Source organism: Pelodiscus sinensis, chromosome 2 (assembly GCF_052426305.1).
Source record: "Pelodiscus sinensis isolate ZL-2025 chromosome 2, ASM5242630v1, whole genome shotgun sequence".
Taxonomy (NCBI): domain Eukaryota; kingdom Metazoa; phylum Chordata; order Testudines; family Trionychidae; genus Pelodiscus; species Pelodiscus sinensis.
In genome coordinates, this window is record NC_143053.1 from 578,842 (window position 1) to 603,457 (window position 24,616).

General features: G+C 57.0%; 1 protein-coding gene across 45 annotated transcripts in view; it reads right to left on the minus strand.

Annotated features, from left to right (window-relative positions):
* The window catches only part of SCRIB (scribble planar cell polarity protein), a 263,350-nt gene that overhangs the window by 125,279 nt on the left and 113,455 nt on the right, over positions 1-24,616 (minus strand). For 44 of the 45 annotated variants that reach the window (XM_075919866.2, XM_089776049.1, XM_089776047.1 and 41 more), the window contains 6 exons: positions 24,030-24,110; positions 18,937-19,194; positions 18,606-18,716; positions 13,852-14,028; positions 12,051-12,167; positions 10,008-10,196 (listed from right to left, as the gene is read on the minus strand). In XM_075919866.2, the coding sequence (XP_075775981.2) occupies positions 10,008-10,196; positions 12,051-12,167; positions 13,852-14,028; positions 18,606-18,716; positions 18,937-19,194; positions 24,030-24,110 (933 nt within the window). The remainder of the gene's footprint in view (positions 1-10,007; positions 10,197-12,050; positions 12,168-13,851; positions 14,029-18,605; positions 18,717-18,936; positions 19,195-24,029; positions 24,111-24,616) is intronic. The other variant, XM_089776052.1, reaches the window with a different exon arrangement.

Genomic DNA, 24,616 nt, shown 5'->3' on the forward strand with positions numbered 1-24,616 from the left:
TTCTGCCGCTCTACTCTGCACTAGATAGGCCTCAGCTGGAGTACTGTGTCCAGTTCTGGGCGCCACATTTCAAGAAAGATGTGGAGAAATTGGAAAGGGTACAGAGAAGAGCGACAAGAATGATTAAAGGTCTAGAGAACATGACCTATGAAGCCAGGCTTCATGAACTGGGCTTGTTTAGTTTGGAAAAAAGAAGATTAAGGGGGGACATGATAGTGGTTTTCAAATATCTAAAAGGGTGTCACAAGGAGGAAGGAGATAATTTGTTCCTCTTAGTTTCTGAGGACAGGACAAGGAGTAATGGGCTTAAAGTGCAGCAGGGGAGGTTTAGATTGGACATTAGGAAACATTTCCTAACTGTCAGGGTGATCAAATATTGGAATAAATTGCCAAGGGAGGTGGTGGAATCTCCCTCTCTGGAGATATTTAAGAACAGGTTAGACAGACATCTGTCAGGGATGGTGTAGATGGAGCTTGGTCCTGCCTTGAGGGCGGGGGGCTGGACTCGATGACCTCTCGAGGTCCCTTCCAGTCCTATTATTCTATGATTCTATAAAAAAAAAAAACTGTTTAGAGTGCGCTCTCAATTCTTTCTGTAAAGGGCCTAACCCTTGGAAATCTAATGTATTCAGGGGGGAGGATCCTTTGAATGAACTGTGTGTATTGTGGGAAAAGTTTGTAAAAACTAAACCTGTTCCCAAAAGGAAGGCACAGAAAAGTGCTTTCATTTATGCCTTAGCCACTGTCAGCAATGAGCTTAGTGCTCAGGTTAAGGAGTTGAAAATCCAGTTCAAAGAGTGTGAGTCTGTAAAAGATCAGTTGGACAGACAACATTTCAAATTGGAGGCTGTGGAAATTCAAAATGCAAAGCTAGAGGCTCAGCTTGCAGCAGTCATGTCACAGTGTGACCAAGCTGAGGACAGCCTCATAGAAAAGGTTGCTGCCTTAAATGACTCACAGGCTACGGTGAGGCAGCTGCTTAAGGAGGCAGGCACGCCTAAGCCAGGAGTGGCCAACCACACCAGCTGCCAGAGGGAAATTGCCAACCTGTGCCTGCAAGTCAGCAAGGCAAGAGGAGTCGTTTCAGCAGTCAGCCCTGGTTATCCAGCTGACTGGCTGAACGCTAATGGAGGGTCTGAGGTCCCACCCCTTGATTGCTATCAGGGAGGGGAAGGGAATATGGCTCCTGTAATAGTAACCGAGGTCCGACAACCAGGGCAGAGTCAGCCCACTATTAAATATGAACGAAAATCTTTGTCTCCTGAACAAGCCAGAGTTCTGGGCAGGAACCTAGGTAAATGCTGCAAAGAGACAGCTTTGAATTGGATGGCAAAAGTGGCTGTCACCCCAGATTTAACCCCAGAGGATACGGTTACTCTGATGAGGGAGTGCATGTCACTGGAAGACGTGACGGCCTTGCCTTATGGTGTGGTTAACGGTGCTAATCCAGAACTCATCAATGTGTATAAAGCTGTGTACCATTTCTACTTCCCCAGCGAGTGGGTAATGGGAAAATTGTATTCAGATGTGTTATCTGAGGGGAGAGACCAGAATTGTATGTGATGTTGCATTGGCTTGCAGGGTTAGGTATTCTGGTTAATGGTGCCATAAATTATGATGGTTTTGGATTTAAGAGACTGTTGTATCAGGGTCTGTGTCCATCCCTGAAGATAGCTTTGGGGTCTTTTGATTTTGGGAACACCCCACTGGTTGAGTTTGAACGAAAACTCCAAGAGGTCTTTGAGCTGCTGCAGCAAAGGCAGTGCATTAAACCTAAAAAGGTAGCAGCTCTAGAGGAGAAGGAGACTACCAATGTAAAAAGGCAGGCTCCTAAACCTCCGGCCCAAGCCAAATTCAGGGGTAACCAAGGTCGTTTTGGGGAGATTCATGTGACCCGAAAGGTGCTGTCACAAAAACTATCCAGATTTCTACCCTGGGATAGAATTCGGGACTTGAGTTTAGGAGAAATGATTAGGGAGCTGGCTAGGCTGGACGTCGAACCAGGCTGCTCCGAGAACCACCAGCGTGGTGACAACAGACAGGCGCCGCCATCTTGCTGTACGGACAGACCGCCACAAGGGAGACGCCATGTGGACGTAGAGTGTCATGACGCTTCTAACTGAAGCTGCCGAGCTTCCCTCTTGCCCCCCCTACAGGTAATAACACCGATTGCCCTTGACATCTATGGGAGACCTGTAGTGACAATGACTTTTACAGGGAAGTTCGGAGAAATACAGCAGAAGATATTAGTAGATACAGGGGCATCTACTAGTATACTGTGTTCAGCGGCAGCTCCTCAGCTAAGACAACAGCAATATTCTTGTGTTAAGTCTCTGCAATCCTATAATGGCAAGACATCTATGGTACCATTTGTCAACAATATCAAGCGTAAGCTTGGAGATGAGAAAGTCACCATGCAAGTTGGATTACAAGATATGGAGGGTGTTGGCATCATGGGATCAGACATGATTAAAGGACTAGGATTAACTATTGATCTAGTGAACAGGAAGATCTACAAAGCTCCGGACAACCAAAGTGTGGGTGACATCATTTCAGCAGTCCATCGTTTAGGTGCCATTAAGGCATCTGAAGAACTGAAGCCGCCCAACTGGGATACAGATGTGATGGACATTGTGACCCAGCACAGATCAGTGTTTGCAAGGCACAAACTAAGCTGTGGTAAAACAACTGAAACTATAGAAGTTCCTGGCCCTGATCCGCGACCAATGCGTCAGTATCACTTTCCACAAGAAGCACAGGATGGAATTGATGAAACCATCATCTAATGCTAATCAAATGCAAATTTAGACCTTACTTATCCTCAGTGCAACAGCCTGCACACCTAGAGGTGAGCTGTGCACTGGCATTCTACATCAAATGGACCAAGCCCTTTTGTAAGACATCACAACTGTTTGTAGCAGTGGCAGATAGAGTGAGGAACAGCCAGTCTCATCACAGCATAGCTTCTCCTGGATCACTGAACACATCCGCATTGTTACAATCTGGCTGACCACTCGCTGCACTCCACATAGCCACAAACTTCTTCGGCGGCATTCCTGACTCATGTATCCCTCCAGGGACTCTGCAGAGCTGCAACTGGGTCACTGGTACTTACTTTCGCATCGCACTATGCCATCGTGCAACTATCATGACAGGATGCGGGTTTTGGTACCATGGTTCTTGAGTCAGCTAGACTATGACTCTGTCCCCTCCTCCAGGGTACTAGCTTGTGAATCACCTAACTGGAATCACAGGATCATAGAAAAGCGGTGAGGAGTCCTGTGGCACTTCCTAGACTAACAGAAGTGTTGGAGCATAAGCTTTCGTGGGCAAAGACCCACTTCATCAGATGCATGTCAGAATCAGACATTCAGAATCATAGTGTTCGTCAGAATCATAGAACACTAACACTGAGAAGGGCTTCGAGGGGTTATCAAGTCCAGCCCCCTGCCCCTCACCGCAGGACCAAGCACCATTTAGACCATCCCTGCCAGGTATGTGAGACACGTGCTCTTAAATATCTCCAGAGATGGAAATTCCACAACCTCCCTTGGCAATTTATTCCAGTGTTTAACCACCCTGACACGTAGGAAGTTTTTCCTAATGTCCAACCTAAACCTCCCTTGCAGCAGTTCAAGCCCATTGCTTCTTGTCCTGTCCTCAAAGGCCAAGGAGAAAATTTTTTCTCCCTCCTCCTTGTAACACCCTTTTAGATACTTGAAAATCGCTATCATGTCCCCTCTCAGTCTTCTCCTTTCCAAACTAAACAAGCCCAGTTCTTTCAGTCTTGCCTCGCAGTTCATGCTCTCTAGACCTTTCATCATTGTTGTTGCTCTTCTCTGGACCCTCTCTAATTTCTCCACATCTTTCTTGAAATGCGGTGCCCAGAACTGGACACAACACTCCAACTGAGGCCTAATCAGCACAGAGTAGAGCAGAAGAATGACTTCTCGTGTCTTGCTCACAACACACCTGTTAATGCCGCCCAGAATCACGTTTGCTTTTTTTACAACAGTGTCGCACTGTTGATTCATATTTAGCTCATGGTCCACTGTGACCCCCGTGTCCATTACTGCAGGACTCCTTCCGAGACAGCCGCTTCCCATTCTCTGTGTGAAACGGATTGTTCCTTCCTAAGAGATGTATTTTGCATTTGTCCTTATTAATCTTCATCCTGATTACCTCAGACCATTTCTCTAGTTTATCCAGATGATTTTGAATTTTGACCCTATCCTGCAAAGCACTTGCAACCCCTCCCAGCTTCATATCATCTGCAAACTTAATAAGAGTAATAAGAGTACTTAATAAGAGTACTTAATTAAGAGTAAATATTGTGACACCAATATTTAAAAAGGGCTGTAGAGGCAATCCTGGCAATTACAGACCGGTAAGTCTAACTTCAGTACCGGGCAAATTAGTCGAAACAATAGTAAAGAATAAAATTGTGAAGCATGTAGAAGAACATAATTTGTTGGACAAAAGTCAACATGGTTTCTGTAAAGGGAAATCCTGTCTTACTAATCTATTAGAGTTCTTTGAAGGGGTTAACAAACATGCAGACAAGGGGGATCCAGTAGATATAGTATACTTGGATTTTCAGAAAGCCTTTGACAAGGTCCCTCACCAAAGGCTCTTGTGTAAATTCCATGGCCATGGGATAAGAGGGAAGGTCCTTTCTTGGATTGAGAACTGGCTAAAAGACAGGAAACAAAGGGTAGGAATAAATGGTAAATTTTCAGATTGGAGAGGGGTAACTAGTGGTGTACCCCAAGGGTCAGTCCTGGGACCAATCCTTTTCAACTTATTCATAAATGATCTGGAGAAAGGGGTAAGCAGTGAGGTAGTAAAGTTTGCAGATGATACCAAACTGTTTAGGATAGTCAAGACAGAAGCAGACTGTGAGGGACTCCAAGAAGATCTCACCAAACTGAGTGATTGGGCAACAAAATGGCAAATGAAATTTCATGTGGATAAGTGTAAAGTAATGCACATCGGGAAAAATAACCCCAACTATACGTACAGTATGATGGGGGCTAATTTGGCTACGACAAATCAGGAAAGATCTTGGAGTTATCGTGGACAGTTCTCTGAAAACTTCCACACAGTGTGCAGCGGCGGTCAAAAAGGCAAATAGGATGCTAGGAATTATTAGGAAAGGGATAGAAAATAAGACCCAGAACATCTTACTGCCCCTGTATAAAACTATGGTACGCCCACATCTTGAATACTGTGTACAGATGTGGTCTCCTCACCTCAAAAAAGATATTTTGGCCTTGGAAAGGGTTCAGAAAAGGGCAACTAAAATGATTAGGGGTTTGGAACTGGTCCCATATGAGGAGAGGCTAAAGAGACTGGGACTTTTCAGTTTAGAAAAGAGGAGACTGAGGGGGGATATGATAGAGGTCTATAAAATCATGAGTGGTATGGAGAGGGCCAATAAAGAAAAGTTATTTATTAGTTCCCATAATAGAAGAACTAGAGGACACCAAATGAAATTAATGGGTAGCAGGTTTAAAACTAATAAAAGGAAGTTCTTCTTCACACAGCGTGTTGTCAACCTGTGGAACTCCTTGCCAGAGGAGGCTGTGAAGGCTAGGACTATAACAGAGTTTAAAGAGAAGCGAGATAATTTCATGGAGGTTAGGTCCATAAAAGGCTATTAGCCAGGGGATAAAATGGTGTCCTTGGCCTCTGTTTGTCAGAGGCTGGAGAGGGATGGCAGGAGACAAATCGCTTGATCATTGTCTTCGGTCCACCCTCTCTGGGGCACCTGGTGCTGGCCACTGTCGGTAAGACAGGATACTGGGCTAGATGGACCTTTGGTCTGACCCAGTACGGCCGTTCTTATGTTATGTTCTTATGTTATGTTCTCTCTACATCATGGGTTCCCAAACTGGGGGGATGCCCCCCTGGGGGGTATGAAGAAATTCGGGGGGGGGGGGCGCACGAGGCGACCCAGCCCCCTGCCCTGTCAATCCCCCCCAAGTTTTGCTGCTGTTTTTGTTTTTCGTTCCTGGTCAGTTCCTTTTTTTTTCTCAACAAGTTTTGCTGCTATTTTGGGGTGGGAGGACAGATGTGAGGGTTTCTCAAAAATCAAAAAGGGGGCATGATGCTGAAAAGTTTGGGAACCGCTGCTCTACACCATCATCTATACAGCTGAAGATATTGAACAGAACCAACCCAAAACCAGACACCCGCGGAACCCCACTTGTTCTGCCCTTCCAGCAGGACTGTGAACCGTTGATAACGACTCTCTGAGAACGGTTCTCCAGCCAGTTCTGCACCCGCCTTATAGCAGCCCCTTCTTGGTTGCATTTGCCTAGTTTATTGATAAGAAGGTCATGTGAGACTGTATCATATTCCTTACTAAAGTCTGGGTATCTCATGTCCACCGCTTCTCCCTTAGCCACAAGACTTGTCCTCCTACACATATGAGCAAGCACTCGAAGAAGAAAAACCAGTTCCTCACCTCGGTAACTGTTATCCTGCGAGATGTGTGGCTCACATCTATTTCTACCCACCCTCCTTCCCACTGTCGGATAGCCGGCAAGAGGGAACTGGGGAATGGTTGAGCTGGCAGGGTTATATATGGGGAGTCGCGCTAACACCACTCCAGGGGACTCCACGGCTGACTCGACGAGTAGCAGCTAGGGAAAGACTTTCCCACGGTTGTGCACGCAGCGCGCATGCCTACTTGGGATACATATCAGCAGGCACTCCAAGAAGAACTAGTGGTGTCTTCCCGGGGTCTGTACTGCAACCAATCCTAGTTAAAATATTCATAAATGATCTGGAGAACGGGTTAAACAGAGAAGTGGCAAAATTTGCAGATGATACCAAACTGCTCAAGAGCAAAGAGTTTCAAAAAGAGCTCACAAAAGTGGGTGACTGGATGGCCAAATGACAGATAAAATGCCATGTTAATAAGTGCAAAGTAATGGGCACTGGAACACATAATCCCAACTGTATATACAAAATGATGGGGTATAAATTAGTAGTTACCACTCAAGAGAGATCTTAGAGTCACTGAGAATAGTTCTCTGAAAACATCCATTCAATGTGCAGGAGCAATCAAAGAAAGGCTACGTCTCTACTACAGAGTTTTTCCGGGACACCAGAAGTATACCAGAGGTATCCCGGAAAAACTCTGCCGCGTCAAGGGAACGGGTCTGCTCTTCCAAAATTTTTTTTTGGAAGAGCAGATGTGTTTTCGGCATCCCTGTAAACCTCGTTTTATGAGGAAGAAGAGATGGTCCCTAAAAGGGGGGTTTTCCAACATTTGACCCAGTGTAGGCCAAATGTTGGAAAAGCCTCTTCTGAACAAAGAAGCGGAAAAAGCTACGCAAATTGCTGTTCACAAGTTGCGTAGCTTTTTCCAGAAGAACCGTGTAGTGTAGACATAGCCAGAGTGCTGGGAAGCAAACAGAGAAAAAGCATACATAATAGGACAGAAAATATCTTATTGTCTCTTTATAAATCCATGGTATGCTTGCACCTGGAATAATGTATGCATATGTGTTCACCTCATCTCGGTATAGGACAACTGCTATATGAGAAGAGGTAAGTTAGACTGGAAATTGTCAGCTTGGAAGAGAGACAACTAAGTAGAGGCCTATGAAATCATGATGTGCAAAGAAAGTAAATAAGAAAGAGTTATTAACTCCTTCCCATAACATAAGAACTAGGGGTCACCAACAATGTTCCCTCCATACGTGTGGATTTTTCCATCCATGTGCGCAATACATTTTTATGTGCACCAAGGCATTTGTGAATGTGCAACGAGGCACCAGTAGAAATAAAACCTAGCTGAGGGGCCTCTGCTAATCAGCTGGGCAGCATTTGAATCTCTCCTGAGTGGCCACACAAGCACACAGCTTATAGGGAATATTTGTTACCATATGAAATTAATAGGCAGCAGGTTTGAAACAGAGAAAAGGAAGTATTTCTTCACATAAGGCAGTCAACCTGTGGAACTCCTTGCCAGAGGATGTTGTGAAGGCCAAGATTTTAATAGGATTCAAAAAAGATGTAGGCAAATTCATGGAGGAGAGGTCTGTTATATAAAAAGCCATATGTAGGCCTACTGGGGTTAACTTTGTATTCCTCTAGGTCAGCCATGAGCCCTGCTGGAGAAAATACCAGGTGTTCTTTATCAGACGGCTTTCATCAGCCGCAACTCCCTATGCTTGCTAGCTGAGAGCCGAGTATAGGATAAATAACATGACCTCAGTTCTCAGCCCCATGGGAATGTCAAGAATGGTATTGGGCCAGTATGCACACACCTGGTAAACAACTGTAGTATAACTAGCGTAGGGAGTCCCATGCCCAGTGAGTCTCACCTCGGAGAGTACCCTGGATTCCCCCCAGCTGGAGCCACGTCCACTGTGGCCTGGTGCAAGCTAACAGGAATGGGACTCCCCGCAGACTGAAGGGGCGTAAGCATTTCCAAGTGCCTGATGCTCGCTTTCTGCATTGCTCTACCTGTGCTTACTGGCGTATTCCTTTGCAGTAGCTGAGTAACCATCTGGCAGTATTAGCCAGCCATAGCAGTGCTATAGTGAGATTAATAAAAGCAACTATCCCTGATTGACTCTGTCTTGAAGCAAATCCGTAATCTGGCTGGGCCCTGGCCCTGTGACTTGACAAGGCTCATCGATGGCTGTTACCCAGGCTGGGCAGGAATGGGTCCCCAGCCTCTGTTTCTCTGGAAGTGGGAGATGGGGGAGGGATCACGTGAGGATTCCGTTGTGTTCCCTCCCTCCGGGGCACCTGGCGCTGGCCACTGCCGCAGACAGGCTACTGGGCTAGATGGAACTTTGGTCTGACCCAGTCTGGCTGTTCTCATGGTCTTATCTCTCTCCTGGATGTCTCAACATGGCCCAACAAGAGCTCCTGATCTGCCCTCCCATGCCACACCTTCACAGCCACAGTGCTGAATGCCACCAGCCTCCGTGACACGCAGGCCTGAAAAGTGGGGGCTGTGGCTCTGCTGTCTCTCCAGCCCCCCATGGTCAGGTCAAGCTCCAATCCACCCCTTTTGTCCACCAAAACATCTCTGAGATCCAACCTCTTCTTCCTGTCCATGAAGCTAATACTCCCATCTTCATCACTGCAGCCTCCTACAAATCCACCCCCCGGTCCTTACAAAACCCAGCTGCTAAGATCTTCTTTGCCTGTTGCTCTGACCACCTCCCTCCCCGCCGCTTCCTGTACATCACCTTCATCTCGACCTCTCCATACTTGTCTGCCCCGTCTTGGGTCACAGGGTCCCTGACGTCTCACCTTCACCAGCATTCCTCACGGCCTGTTGCCAGCTTCTCCCAAACATACTTCATTCGAATTGCCCCACTGACACAGAGCCCCTTCCCCACACTGCTGTGCAGACCCCTGCCCTGTCCTGCTCGAAATCCACCTCTAGTGCTGCACCACTCCTGAGAACTGGCTTCGGATGGGTTAAAAGCCACTGCTGCGTAACAGGGCTCTGCTCTCCAGAACCTTCTGGACAGTGGAATCAACCCTCTGACCTGAAAGTCTAGAACCACAGGAGAAGCCTCGCGTCAGGCAACCTTCCCCGTGCGTGCACCAGGCTCCTTCTCCCTCCCCTGCCAGTGCCAACACAAGGACCCGCCACGCGTGCACTAGCTTGGAGGTGGCAGTTGTGTGTCGCCGCGTGTAGCTGTGTGTCGCTGCGTGCAGTTGTGTGTCGCCGCGTGCAGTTGTGTGTCGCCGCGTGTAGCTGTGTGTCGCCGCGTGTAGCTGTGTGTCGCCGCGTGCAGCTGTGTGTCGCCGCGTGCAGTTGTGTGTCGCCGCGTGTAGCTGTGTCGCCGCGTGCAGTTGTGTGTCCCTGCGTGTAGCTGTGTGTCCCCGCGTGTAGCTGTGTGTCCCCGCGTGTAGCTGTGTGTCCCCGCGTGTAGCTGTGTGTCGCTGCATGGGCATACAAAGACAGGATTTCTTGCGGAGGAACCCATCTGCCACATGGCTCTTCATGGCCCTACCCAGGCTCTCACCTCGATTGCAGCTGCGGCCTTGGGGTCAAAGCCATCACACACAAGCACAAGGAGCTTGTCACCCACACTGCGTAGGATCTGCACAGCCTCAGTGTGCGTCATTCCCAGCAGGCTCTGGTGATTCACCTCCAGGATCCGAAGCCCCACCTTCAGCCGGCCATCCCGGGCAGCAGCCCCAGAGGAGCTCACCTGGAAGGGATACGAGAGCTGGTGAGCAGCAGGGAGTCTGGGGAGGGAAGGTCACTGCAGGCAGGCAGGAGGGAAATCGGGCACCCACGTGTTTGTGCAGGGGAGCGAGCACAAGAGAGCGCTGAAAGGCAAGCGCTCGCAGCCCCTTGGGAGAGCGGGACAGGAGAGCGACTCCAGCCCGTTCCTGGTGTGGAGAGCGGCCATGCAGAGCTCTCCCCCGTGACTTTCCGCAGAGGAAATGCCCCAGTCTCCTCCACCCGGAAGGGGGGGCGCCCCCCCGTGACTCCTCCACCCAGAAGGGGGAGTGTCCCCCCGTGACTCCTCCACCCGGAAGGGGGGCCCCCCCTGTGACTCTCCAACCCGGAAGGGGGGGCCCCCCCGTGACTCCTCCACCCGGAAGGGAGGGCGCCCCCCCGTGACTCCTGAACCCGGAAGGGGAAGCGCCCCCCCCGTGACTCCCGAACCCGGAAGGGGGGCCCCCCCTGTGACTCCCCAACCCGGAAGGGGGAGCGCCCCCCCCGTGACTCCCCAACCCGGAAGGGGGAGCGCCCCCCCCGTGACTCCCGAACCCAGAAGGGGGAGTGTCCCCCCGTGACTCCTCCAACCCGGAAGGGGGGCCCCCCCTGTGACTCTCCAACCCGGAAGGGGGGGCCCCCCCCGTGACTCCTCCACCCGGAAGGGGAAGCATCCCCCCGTGACTCCTCCACCCGGAAGGGGGAGCGCCCCCCCCGTGACTCCTCCACCCGGAAGGGGGAGCGCCCCCCCCCCGTGACTCCCGAACCCAGAAGGGAGAGCGCCCCCCCCGTGACTCCTCCACCCGGAAGGGGGGGCCCCCCCATGACTCCTCCACCCGGAAGGGGGGGCGCCCCCCCGTGACTCCCGAACCCAGAAGGGAGAGCGTCCCCCCGTGACTCCTCCACCCGGAAGGGGGGGGCGCCCCCCCGTGACTCCCGAACCCAGAAGGGAGAGCGTCCCCCCATGACTCCTCCACCCGGAAGGGGGGGCCCCCCCCGTGACTCCCGAACCCAGAAGGGAGAGCGCCCCCCCGTGACTCCTCCACCCGGAAGGGGGGGCGCCCCCCCGTGACTCCTCCACCCGGAAGGGGGGGGCGCCCCCCCGTGACTCCTCCACCCGGAAGGGGGGGGCGCCTCCCCGTGACTCCTCCACCCGGAAGGGGGGGCGCCCCCCCGTGACTCCTCCACCCGGAAGGGGGGGCGCCCCCCCGTGACTCCCGAACCCAGAAGGGAGAGCGCCCCCCCATGACTCCTCCACCTGGAAGGGGGGGCGCCCCCCCGTGACTCCTCCACCCGGAAGGGGGGGGCGCCCCCCCGTGACTCCTCCACCCGGAAGGGGGGGGCGCCCCCCCGTGACTCCTCCACCCGGAAGGGGGGGCGCCCCCCCGTGACTCCTCCACCCGGAAGGGGGGGCGCCCCCCCGTGACTCCTCAGCGTGGGGGGGCAGCGCTCATGCACAACAGCGGGTGGGGGGCGCAAGGGGAGCGGCTTGCCCACAACTTGGCCCACAGAGGCTGGGGGGGCCAGGGAGCGCAGCAGCTGAAGTGTGTGCAAAGTGAAGGGCTCACATGCCATTCCTCGGGCGGGGGGAGCAGGAAAACGTTCCCACAATCCCTGGGAGCACTCCCGTGCATTCCTGGGAGGGGGGGAGCTCTGGGAGACGCAGGCACTCCGGGGAGATGGGGACGCCGGGTGGGGTCCAGCGGGAGGAACACACAAGCATGCTTCCGTGGGCGGGGCGGGAGCAAACGGGGATCACGTGCGAATGGGGAGGAGGCCAATTTCCAGCAGGAACTTTCTGCCTAGCAGCCCCTGCTGTGCGGAGCACTCAGCACTGCACCTTGGAGATGAAGATGCCCTCATCGGTGGGGTCAAAGGGGTTCCCAGCATGACCTTTCGCTCCCCCCCGAATGCTGATGCCCAGCTTTTCCCCAGGAGCCTTCTCAATGCAGATCTCCTGCGGACAAAAGGAAGGTCATTGTTCCCTCTGATTTCACTTGGGCTGGAAATGTGGCTGGCCGCGGGGGGGGGGCAGAGGGTCAGGTTGTGACCTGGGGCTGGGGACTGCGGTGCAGGATCTGGAAGGGGGTATGGTTTCAGGAGGGGGGCAGAGGCTTTGCGTTATGTGGGGTAGGAGGGCAGCAGTGAAGGGGCAGAGGGCTAGAGGGAGGGAGGGGCTGGAACACCAGAGGCAGGAGACTTAGGGTACGTCTAGACTACAGGCTTTTGTCGACAGATACTGTCGACAAAACTTCTGTCAACAAAGAGCGTCTACGCTACATTCGGTTCTGTCGACAAAGAGCGTCTACACTACATTCGGTTCTGTCGACAAAGAGCGTCTACGCTACATTCGGTTCTGTCGACAAAGAGCGTCTACGCTACATTCGGTTCTGTCGACAAAGAGCGTCTACGCTACATTCGGTTCTGTCGACAAAGAGCGTCTACGCTACATTCGGTTCTGTCGACAAAGAGCGTCTACACTACATTCAGTTCTGTCGACAAAGAGTCTACGCTACATTCGGTTCTGTCGACAAAGAGCATCTACAAAGAGCGTCTACACTACATTCAGTTCTGTCGACAAAGAGTCTACGCTACATTCGGTTCTGTCGACAAAGAGCATCTACAAAGAGCGTCTACACTACATTCAGTTCTGTCGACAAAGAGAGTCTACGCTACATTCGGTTCTGTCGACAAAGAGCGTCTACACTACATTCAGTTCTGTCGACAAAGAGAGTCTACGCTACATTCGGTTCTGTCGACAAAGAGCGTCTACGCTACATTCGGTTCTGTCGACAAAGAGCGTCTACGCTACATTCGGTTCTGTCGACAAAGAGCGTCTACACTACATTCAGTTCTGTCGACAAAGAGAGTCTACGCTACATTCGGTTCTGTCGACAAAGAGCGTCTACGCTACATTCGGTTCTGTCGACAAAGAGCATCTACAAAGAGCGTCTACACTACATTCAGTTCTGTCGACAAAGAGAGTCTACGCTACATTCGGTTCTGTCGACAAAGAGCGTCTACGCTACATTCGGTTCTGTCGACAAAGAGCGTCTACGCTACATTCGGTTCTGTCGACAAAGCAAGCTGCTTTGTCGAGATGGTAGTGTAGACGCAAAGGACAGTTTAGATGCAATAACACCTTCTGTCGACAGAAGGCGTTATGCCTCGTAAAATGAGGTTTACTAGCGTCGACAAAGTTCTGTCGCCGTTATGACGTTATGTCGACAGAACTCAGTGGTAGTGTAGACGCAGGTATAGTTTTGTCGACAAAACTCTGTAGTCTAGACACACCCCTACTGGGCAACTCCCAGCCAGTAGTAGCCCAGCATGTTTCTCAGGCCACCTCCTGCTCTAAGCTCAGCTAGAGCAGGGACTGCCTGCTGCAGGACAGAGTGCCCTAGGGAGCCAGGGCAGGCGCCCAAGGAACATGTCTCCCCACAAGCAGGGTCATTTAACGGTACCCACGGGAGCCCTGCGCCTGCTCCACATCCCGCCTCCCTTGCTGCATTTCCTAATGCGGAGCGCCCAGAGCGCAGCCTGTGACTTCTCCTGCACGCTCTTTCGCTAGCTGAGGTGCCAGGCCGTGCTCGGCCCAGGGCTACGCTCCCACCAGGGCCCCTCTGCTCTCCAGAACCTACCTGCATGCCAGGGGGCGGAGGGTCTCGTCTCACCAGCATGCTCAGCGCCTGTGTGCTGGACAGCAGGGCGTTCACAGCCTCCTGGTGGGTAGCATGGCGCAGGTCAATCGTGTTAACCTCCAGGATCCTGTCCCCCACTCGCAGGCCGCTGCGGGATGCCAGCCCATGTGGAATGACCTGCAGACAGGCACTGAAATTACAGCCGGAAACGGGCTGTGACTGGAGCAGACATCCGTCCCCTAACAGAGCGGTGGATGTCGCCACAGGCGCCCTGAGCCGGCACCAGCCAGCTGTGAGATAAGGCTCAGAACTGCCCTAGGAAACCACAAGGGTCTCCTCCCACGGCCCCTGAGCTGCAAGCACCCCGACACCCCCAGACTCCTCCCACGGCCGCTGAGCTGCAAGCACCCCGACACCCCCAGACTCCTCCCACGGCCCCTGAGCTGCAAGCACCCCGACACCCCCAGACTCCTCCCACGGCCGCAGAGCTGCAAGCACCCCGACACCCCCAGACTCCTCCCACGGCCCCTGGGCTGCCAACACCCCGACACCCCAAGACTCCTCCCACGGCCCCTGAGCTGCAAACACCCCGACACCCCCAGACTCCTCCCACGGCCCCTGAGCTGCAAGCACCCCGACACCCCCAGACTCCTCCCAGGGCCCCTGAGCTGCCAACACCCCGACACCCCCAGACTCCTCCCACGGCCCCTGAGCTGCAAGCACCCCGCCACCCCCAGACTCCTCCCACGGCCGCTGAGCTGCCAACACCCCGACACCCCCAGACTCCTCCCACGGCCCCTGAGCTGCAAGCACCCCGACACCCCCAGACTCCTCCCACGGCCCCTGAGCTGCAAACACCCCGACACCCCCAGACTCCTCCCACGACCGCAGAGCTGCCAACACCCCGACACCCCCAGACTCCTCCCACGGCCCCTGAGCTGCAAGCATCCCGACACCCCCAGACTCCTCCCACGGCCGCTGAGCTGCCAACACCCCGACACCCCCAGACTCCTCCCACGGCCCCTGAGCTGCAAACACCCCGACACCCCCAGACTCCTCCCACGGCCGCAGAGCTGCCAACACCCCGACACCCCCAGACTCCTCCCACGGCCCCTGGGCTGCCAACACCCCGACACCCCCAGACTCCTCCCACGGCCCCTAAGCTGCAAACACCCCGACACCCCCAGACTCCTCCCACGGCCGCTGAGCTGCAAACACCCCGACACCCCCAGACTCCTCCCACGGCCCCTGAGCTGCCAACACCCCGACACCCCCAGACTCCTCCCACGGCCCCTGAGCTGCCAACACCCCGACACTCCCAGACTCCTCCCACGGCCCCTGAGCTGCCAACACCCCGACACCCCCAGACTCCTCCCACGGCCCCTGAGCTGCAAGCACCCCGACACCCCCAGACTCCTCCCACGGCCGCAGAGCTGCCAACACCCCGACACCCCCAGACTCCTCCCACGGCCGCAGAGCTGCAAACACCCCGACACCCCCAGACTCCTCCCACGGCCCCTGAGCTGCAAACACCCCGACACCCCCAGACTCCTCCCACGGCCCCTGAGCTGCAAACACCCCGACACCCCCAGACTCCTCCCACGGCCCCTGAGCTGCCAACACCCCGACACTCCCAGACTCCTCCCACGACCGCAGAGCTGCCAACACCCCGACACCCCCAGACTCCTCCCACGGCCCCTGGGCTGCCAACACCCCGACACCCCCAGACTCCTCCCACGGCCCCTGAGCTGCAAACACCCCGACACCCCCAGACTCCTCCCACGGCCCCTGAGCTGCAAACACCCCGACACCCCCAGACTCCTCCCACGGCCCCTGAGCTGCAAACACCCCGACACCCCCAGACTCCTCCCACGGCCCCTGAGCTGCAAGCACCCCGACACCCCCAGACTCCTCCCACGGCCCCTGAGCTGCAAACACCCCGACATCCCCAGACTCCTCCCACGGCCCCTGAGCTGCAAACACCCCGGCACCCCCAGACTCCTCCCACGGCCCCTGAGCTGCAAACACCCCGACATCCCCAGACTCCTCCCACGGCCCCTGAGCTGCAAACACCCCGACACCCCCAGACTCCTCCCACGGCCGCTGAGCTGCAAGCACCCCGCCACCCCCAGACTCCTCCCACGGCCCCTGAGCTGCAAGCACCCCGACACCCCCAGACTCCTCCCACGGCCGCTGAGCTGCAAACACCCCGACACCCCCAGACTCCTCCCACGGCCCCTGAGCTGCCAACACCCCGACATCCCCAGACTCCTCCCACGGCCCCTGAGCTGCAAACACCCCGACACCCCCAGACTCCTCCCACGGCCCCTGAGCTGCAAACACCCCGACACCCCCAGACTCCTCCCACGGCCGCAGAGCTGCCAACACCCCGACACCCCCAGACTCCTCCCAGGGCCCCTGAGCTGCAAACACCCCGACATCCCCAGACTCCTCCCACGACCCCTGAGCTGCAAACACCCCGCCACCCCCAGACTCCTCCCACGGCCCCTGAGCTGCAAACACCCCGACACCCCCAGACTCCTCCCACGGCCCCTGAGCTGCAAGCACCCCGACACCCCCAGACTCCTCCCACGGCCCCTGAGCTGCAAACACCCCGACAACCCCAGACTCCTCCCACGGCCCCTGAGCTGCAAACACCCCGACACCCCCAGACTCCTCCCACGGCCCCTGAGCTGCCAACACCCCGACATCCCCAGACTCCTCCCACGGCCCCTGAGCTGCAAACACCCCGACACTCCTCAGACTCCTCCCACGGCCCCTGAGCTGCAAGCACCCCGACACCCCCAGACTCCTCCCACGGCCCCTGAGCTGCAAACACCCCGACACCCCCAGACTCCTCCCACGGCCCCTGAGCTGCAAACACCCCGACACCCCCAGACTCCTCCCACGGCCCCTGAGCTGCAAACACCCCGACACCCCCAGACTCCTCCCACGGCCCCTGAGCTGCAAGCACCCCGACACCCCCAGACTCCTCCCACGGCCCCTGAGCTGCAAGCACCCCGACACCCCCAGACTCCTCCCACGGCCCCTGAGCTGCCAACACCCCGACACCCCCAGACTCCTCCCACGGCCCCTGAGCTGCAAACACCCCGACACCCCCAGACTCCTCCCACGGCCCCTGAGCTGCAAACACCCCGACATCCCCAGACTCCTCCCACGGACCCTGAGCTGCAAGCACCCCGACACCCCCAGACTCCTCCCACGGCCCCTGAGCTGCCAACACCCCGACACCCCCAGACTCCTCCCACGGCCCCTGAGCTGCAAACACCCCGACACTCCCAGACTCCTCCCACGGCCCCTGAGCTGCAAACACCCCGACACCCCCAGACTCCTCCCACGGCCCCTGAGCTGCAAACACCCCGACACCCCCAGACTCCTCCCACGGCCCCTGAGCTGCCGACACCCCCAGACTCCTCCCACGGCCCCTGAGCTGCAAACACCCCGACACCCCCAGACTCCTCCCACGGCCCCTGAGCTGCAAACACCCCGACATCCCCAGACTCCTCCCACGGCCCCTGAGCTGCAAACACCCCGACACCCCCAGACTCCTCCCACTTCCCCTGAGCTGCCAAACGCCCCGACACCCCCCAGACTCCTCCCACTGACCCAAGACACCTCCATGGAGAAGCAGCTCAGGAAATCCAAACCGTCCACATTTGAGCTGTCTGAAAACGAGGCCGTTCCATCTCCTGCCCTCACTGCCCCGTTTCCAGAGGCATTTGCACCCTCCCGGAGCACTGGTTCTCAAGCCGTGGGTCAAGACCCTCGTGTGGACCATGGCCCTGTTCAAGGGGTCGGCAGGCTGGGGTCTGGGGCTGAAGCGTGAGACTCACTGCCCCGGGCCAAAGCTGAGGCCTTCACCTGGTTGCTGGGCTCAGCTCACAGGGCCTCTGCCTGCTTTGGCTTTGCTCCCTCCCCTCACTTGAGTGGCAGGGCTTGGCAGGGGTCAGGCTGCGTCCCCACTGGGGTTGTGCACGGGGCCGGACTAACCATGCAGCTCAGAAGGCCAGAGCCTTAGGCCCTGCTGCTCCGGGAGGGGGCGAGAGAGGGGGACTGAGCTTGCTGACAACGCCCTGCTGCAACCTGGCACACTCCTGCCAGCAGGAGAGACAAGGCAAAGCAGCCCCCTGAGGCTCAGGAGCCCCCGAGGGGGACAGCAAGCAACACTGGTAGGAACCGGGGGAGACTTCTGCAATTGCCATGAGAGTCTTTCATGACTCTTGGGCGAATGCCATCGGGTCCCGGTGGCTTGTTCCTGGGAAGTTTATCAATTTGTTCCAACACCTCCTCTAATGACACCTCAGTCTGAGACAATTCCTCAGATGTGTCACCTACAAGAACGGTTCAGGTCTGGGAATCTCCAGCATCCTCAGCCATGAAGACTAAAGCAAAGAATTCATGTAGTGTCTCCACAACAACTATCGTCTCTGCGGGCTCTTAGCATCTTGACTGTCCCCGGACCCCTGGTTGTTTGGCCGGCTTCCTGCTTCTGCTGTTAAAAACCAGTTTGCTGTTTCTTTGTGAATTTTTGGCCAGCTGCTCTTCACACTCCTTTTTGGCTTTCCTTAGTATATTTTACACTTCATTGACAGCGTCCATGCTCCTTTCTCTTTTCCTCACTCGGATTTAACTTCCCCTTTTCAAATGACGCCGCCGTTGTATCTCTCACTGCTGCTTTTACCTGGCTGTGAAGCTGCGGGGGCACTTTTCTGGCTGCTAACGTGGGTTCCTACCTTTGAGATAAAGACACCTGGCTCCTGAATCCCAAATGGGTGGCTCGAGTGGTCGCTGCCTCCAACAATGCTGAGCCCCAAGGGCCCCCCAGCTTTGATCAGACAGATCTCCTGCAGGAAACAAAAGCGTGCAGCCAGGGAGAGGGCAAGGAGAGCCTATGCTTAGATAACTTCGCAGAGCCTCCACCCCCAGAACCAGGGACCCTGCTTGGGAAGGAACATGAAGGAGGCTCCCGCAACACAGGGGAGACCTGGCCACTTACCAACAGCCCAACAACACAGTGGGGCAGCTTAGAACCCCAGCACCCCAAATCCCAACAGCCAGCCTTACCTCGATGGGGTACTGGTCCTCCAGGCCTTTGGACAGATGGTCCCTTTGCAGCAGAGCCGTCTCCTCCGGCGGGCTCTCGCCATGGCTGGAGGGTGGTGGTGGGGAGTGTGCGCGCCCTCGCTGCGCCACAGGCGAGTCTCCCTCGCTGAGCTGCTCTGCACCCTCTCTCTCTACCAGCAGCGCGATGGTGGGGGAGGATGCGGTAAGCAGTGCTACTGCCTGATCATGCCTGGCTTCTGTCATGTCTACCCCATTGATCTAGAACAACCCGCAAACCCAGCGTCAGCACTCCCTGCCCTGAGCAGCACCTGGGAGCCCAGCCCTCGGGGAACGGACCCAGCCCCCTGAGCCGAAGCACTACGCACGTCCCCTTCCCTAGAGGGCTGAGCCGTGGGCGGAGTAGCAGCCAGGGCCTCCGCAATGTATCGAGAGAGCTTCCTGGGGTCCCACCACACAAGCCAGTCATCCCCGCAACTCCGCCTCCCACACCCAGCCTTCCTGCGAGATCCCAAGGCCAGGCCCAGCGTGGGAAGAGGCTGGCAGCACTGCCACATTCAGAAGGAAAAGCATTGCTCTAGCAATAACTTCCATTATTCCTGTGGGCACCATAGTTCTAAAGCACCCGCTGGGCCTGCCACCCCCAGGCAGAGAGCCGCCACGCCGGGCCGCCCTGGAGGCAGTGAGGAGCTTCTGCCTCTCTCCACGAGCAGAGTGGGTCCTCCTGGTGGCCCCTCAGCACCACTGGGCTCTGCCCTCCTAGGTGTCATGGCAGCACGGTTCCTTCCGCCTGCCTGCCAAGGGCCCTGGGGAGCCACCAGGGCTCCCAGAGATTTGTCATGTCCCAGACACGCAGGGTCAGCTAGAAATGAGAAAGCCGCTAATCCCTAACTCTGCACCAGAAAAATGCTCCCAGCCAGAGCCAGGCAGGCAGACGGGGCCTGCTGCGCCCTCCCAGCACGTCCCAACTAGCATCAGCCTCATCACTCCAGAGAGCAAACTCTGCGCCCGTCTCAGCCACAGGACCCCACCCGTGAGACACCGTCTGGCATCCATCTCCATCACCTCCCGCCCAGAGCCATTTTCCCAAGCGCACCGCAGCCTGGGGGCTCTCTCGGCACAGAGCCTTGGGATCACCCTGAGTAAGAGAGACGGGGAGAGAGAGAGCTCTCCCCAAACACAGCGGGGTGGAGAACAGACGCCCAGCAGCTGCACCAGAGCAGCCTCAGCCCAGAGGTGCGGAGCAGCTGAAGTGGCCCAGTGACCAGGGAAAGGGAGAGCTGCCAGCTGCCCTCTGGGCAAGCAACTCCTGTGCCACAAGAGGCCTGGGCTCCTATTCTATCTCCTCCAGGCCAGCACCCAATCGCCATCTCTGCCGCTGCTCTCTCACTTCCATCTGCTGCGTCCTCAATCCCTCTGCCCCCCCCGGCGCCTGGCCTTGTGTCCCCAGTCTGGGCTCCCTGCCCTCCATCCTAGGTCTCTTTGCCCTGTGTTCCCGGCCCTGTACCTCTCCCATATTCCAGCTCCCTGCCTTGGGTCTCCAGTCCTGTGCCATCCACTACTACTTGGGACCCGCTCCAATATGCCTTCTGCTCTTCATTCTATCTCCTCTGGCCTGTCCCCTTCAGCTTGGAGGGTTCTGGTTACCTTCTCATGCACACAGCCATTGGGCAGGGATATTACGCACAGCAAAGGAGAGAGAGCGCTCAGAACAGGGATGAGGACCAGAGAGTTAGGGTCTGTCTACACTACCCCCCAGTTCGAACTAGGGTGGGTAATGTAGTCATACGGACTTGCAAATGAAGCCCGGGATTTGAATTTCCCGGGCTTCATTTGCATAAAGCCGGGCGCCGCCATTTTTAAATGGCCACTAGTGTGGACTCCATGCTTCCTTACTCCTCGTGAACGGTACTCCTCGAATAACGGTAGTTCGGACCAGGAAGCCTAGTTCGAACTACCTAGTTCGTGCCCCGTGCAGCCGCGGGCACGGAGTCTGCACTAGCGGACATTTAAAAATGGCAGCGCCCGGCTTTATGCAAATGAAGCCCGGGAAATTCAAATCCGTATGACTACATTACCCCGCTAGTTCGAACTAGAGTGGTAGTGTAGACAGACCCTTAGTAGCCAACCACAGGCATGTTTCTGGGATGTTCAGTTTGGTTGGGTCCCTCATTCCACACACTCAAAGCCCCCTGCAGAGGGCCGGGCAGCCTCCCCTGGTGCAGAAGGGTGCGAGGGTTTTGAGGACAAGGATGAGAGCAGGAGGCTGCGCTGTATTTCTTTTCTCAGCAGAATACAAGCCCCTTAGGACTGGCGGAAGCTAGGGCCTAAGACTGGCACCATGGGCAGCGGATGCGTGCTCTTCCTCCCAGAGCCATGCATTGGCATCTGCCTGCTTCCCAGGGCCGGACGGAGGCATGGGCGAGCCGGGCAGCTGCCCAGGGCGCCAACCGATGGGGGCGCCTGATGGCAGCTGTAAGGGGCGTGCGGTGTCCCTTACAGCTGCCATCGGGCGGCACACGCCTGGCTCCCGCAGCGCCGGCCCACCCGCATCCCCGCGGCACCGGCCAGCAGCACCCTTTCCCCCACGGCCATGGGGCCCTACATGGCCCGGCGCATACGCCAGCAGCGACAACTGTGCCGGACGGGGCTGCACTTGCACCGTGCACCCTGAGGGCGGGCCCCAGGCTGCACGCCAGCGGCTGTGGCTGGGCCGCGCATGCGCCGTGCGCCCCGGGGACAGGCCTGTGCACCCTAGGGAGGCAGGCCCATGCATGCGCCGTGCCCTTAGGGGCGGTGCCGTACGCCCGTGCCCGGTGCGCCAGAATGCCTCGGGCCGGCTCTGCTGCTTCCATTTGCCTGTCCGCTGCCCATGGTGTGCCACGATTCAGACCCTGGTCATATGTGGGCATGCACTGGATGGTCACCTACTGAGTGTCTGCCCAGGAAGGACGGCAGGTGTCTTTGGAAGGCTCAGACTAACAGGGGCCTCTTGCTGGTCAAGGGGCTGCATTTTGACCTGGACTCTCACATTTCAGAGGCTGAGAGCAAGTCATCAAACCCAAAGGAAGAATTAGAAACATGCAGTCCCATAGCCTTGCAGTCCCACAAGGCCAAGCTGGCTCCTGGGCATTCTGCCTTGGGCTCCAATTCCTAGAGCAGAGGTTTTAGGGTCAGGGGCCACTGACCCACAGAAAATCAGCCAGGAGCCACACACGAGAGAGAAACAGAACAACAGACCCAACGTGGCCCTGACTGAGGAGAAAGCCACTCCCACATTCCCCTCGCACCCCAGAGCGTGGCAGGGGCCAGCCTAGGAAATGTTGTGTGCTCCAGCCCCACAGGGGGATAGCGGAGGAGCTGGGGAGGGGCCCTGAGCCTCGGGAGTTGGATCCAGACAAGTCAGGGGCCACAGGCCTGAGATTCCCACCCCTATCTCAGAGCTCCACAGACTTGCCAGGGAGCGGGACCATCACAGCTCTAAAGACACTTAGCAGGTGGGGATCAAATCCCAGCCCACAGGGCCACTGGAAGTGTCTGTGGAGAGATGCCACCCTGGCAGCACCGCAAACGGGGGGAGGCAGCTCCTGTCAGGAGCAGCCGAGGCCTGCAAAGGCGTGGCGACGGCCGGAGCAGGAGAGCCGCGGTCTCTGCGCTGGAACCGCCCTCACCCGGGCCCCAAGTGCTAGAGCACGATGGTGCCCAGCAGGGGCCATCGGCTCAGATGAGCAGGAACGTGCCAGTGGAGGATGAGGAAGCCGCTTTCCCTAGCCAAGCACTTCTGGTGTCACCGAGACCAGGGGCTCTCGCTCCTCCCAGAGCCTGCCTTGCCGTGCGAAGTGTCAGCCATGAAGACACACAAGCGTCACGGCACACTAGTGCCCACGGTGGCGCGCTTGCTCCTGTTCCCACCGTCAGCCCATCGGAATACAAACATGGCACTTCCATTTCAGGGCAGCAGAAACAAGCCACTGTCTGAAATCGGAGCCTGGCCTGACTGTGCTAGTGCTTCCGTGCCAGCTGGACAACTCGCCAACCAGCTAAGGGAGCGAATGTACCCGTGGGAAGCCATCTGAGTGACCACGGGGCTTACACGCCCTGACCAAAAGCCTGAGCCGACTGATGGCAGTAAGGCCTGTGTGTGCACTGAAGCCAAGCACCCTTCCCCTGCACGCCCTGCTCCAGGCGCAGAATGTTCTAGGGAGCAGCCTCCCACACGGGAGGGCCGACGTAGCCTCATCTCCCCGCCCTGCGGAGGCACATTGCACTTTGGCCCGCAGCTCGGGGGGTCCAGCTACACAACCCTTCCCCGCAGTATGCAGACAGCCCGCCAGGCGGCTCCAGCTCAGTTCTGGCAGAAGAGGGAGGGGGAGGCTCTGGGCCGCCCCAGCCCTACGCGAGGAAAGAGGGTGCCAGGCCCAGCCCAGAGCCGCTGAGGTGTCGGGAGAGAGGGAGAACAGTGCAGCCCCAGGCCCAGGGATAGAGCAGACAGAAGCCAGCACTGACAAGGCCGTATCAGTGCTTACCCGCGCCAGCAAGACACCAACCACCAGCACCGGGAGGCAGGAGCTTCCATTCACTCAAGGCAGCATGCGAGCGTGGGAAAGGGGTGGCTCAGATTAGCAGAGGCACGAGGTCAGAGCAGAGGTGGGATCCGTGTCCCTGGCACAAGCAGCAGCAGGAACCGGGGGCCAAAGCCCCGGGAAAACGTCCCCTCCCCTCCCGCTCCAGCCTACACTGCGCACCTGGCTTTCCGGGGGAAGAACTGAGTCCCTGGTCCCTGGGGAGCCCAACGGGGGAGCCGCACCCACCTACCCAGCGCTGGAGCCACAACTCCCCCGTGCGGCTGGAGGGGCTCAGCCAGGCGCTGCGGTGCCACCGCTTGCTGGGAAGCCATGCCGAGAGCCGGCCCCGGCTGGGGACAGGCTGGGACAGCGTGAGCAGGGCCTAGGAGCCCAGAGGTCACGAAAAAAGGAGACAGAGCCCTGGAGCGGGGGCCGCGGAGGGGCAGTGGGATCTGCTTTCCTTGCTCCGCTGGACGGCAGGCTCCCGGAGAAACGCCTCCCCCACCGCTGCCTCGGGGCCCAGGCACTCACCGAGATGACCCGGTCTCCAACGCGCAGGGTCCCGTCCCGATGGGCCGCACCCCCCTCTGCGATCCGCGAGATAAAGATTCCCTGAAACAGCCACAGGAGTCAAGCATCACCGGGCCCGGCGTGTGCAGAGCCCCTTCCCGTTGCCGCCAGCGTCCCAGCTCCTGCGCCCGCCCCCTTCCAAAGCCCTGTCTCTGCCCATTCCCTCCCTCCCCGCTGCCCCTCTCAGCCCCTGCGGAGCCTCTGCTGCCAGGAAACCCTGACTCAGCAAGGAGCTCAAAATACACACGGCCAGAGACGAGGGAGCCAGGCCTGAATGGGACCGAGCCCACTGCCAGCCCTGCCTGCCCCAGACCCCACGACACCTCACCAGAGCGCAGGGAGACGTCACCTGCCTCGGCCCACAGAGACACCCGGGGTGCGCTCCCCGCCCTGTGCCCACCCGCCCGGCAGAGAGAAACGGGCTGAGATCCCCTTCCCCGCACCGCCCGGTCTGCAGAGAGAAACGGGCTGAGATCCCCTTCCCTGCACCCCCTGGCCTGCAGAGAGAAACGGGCTGAGATCCCCTTCCCCGCACCCCCTGGCCTGCA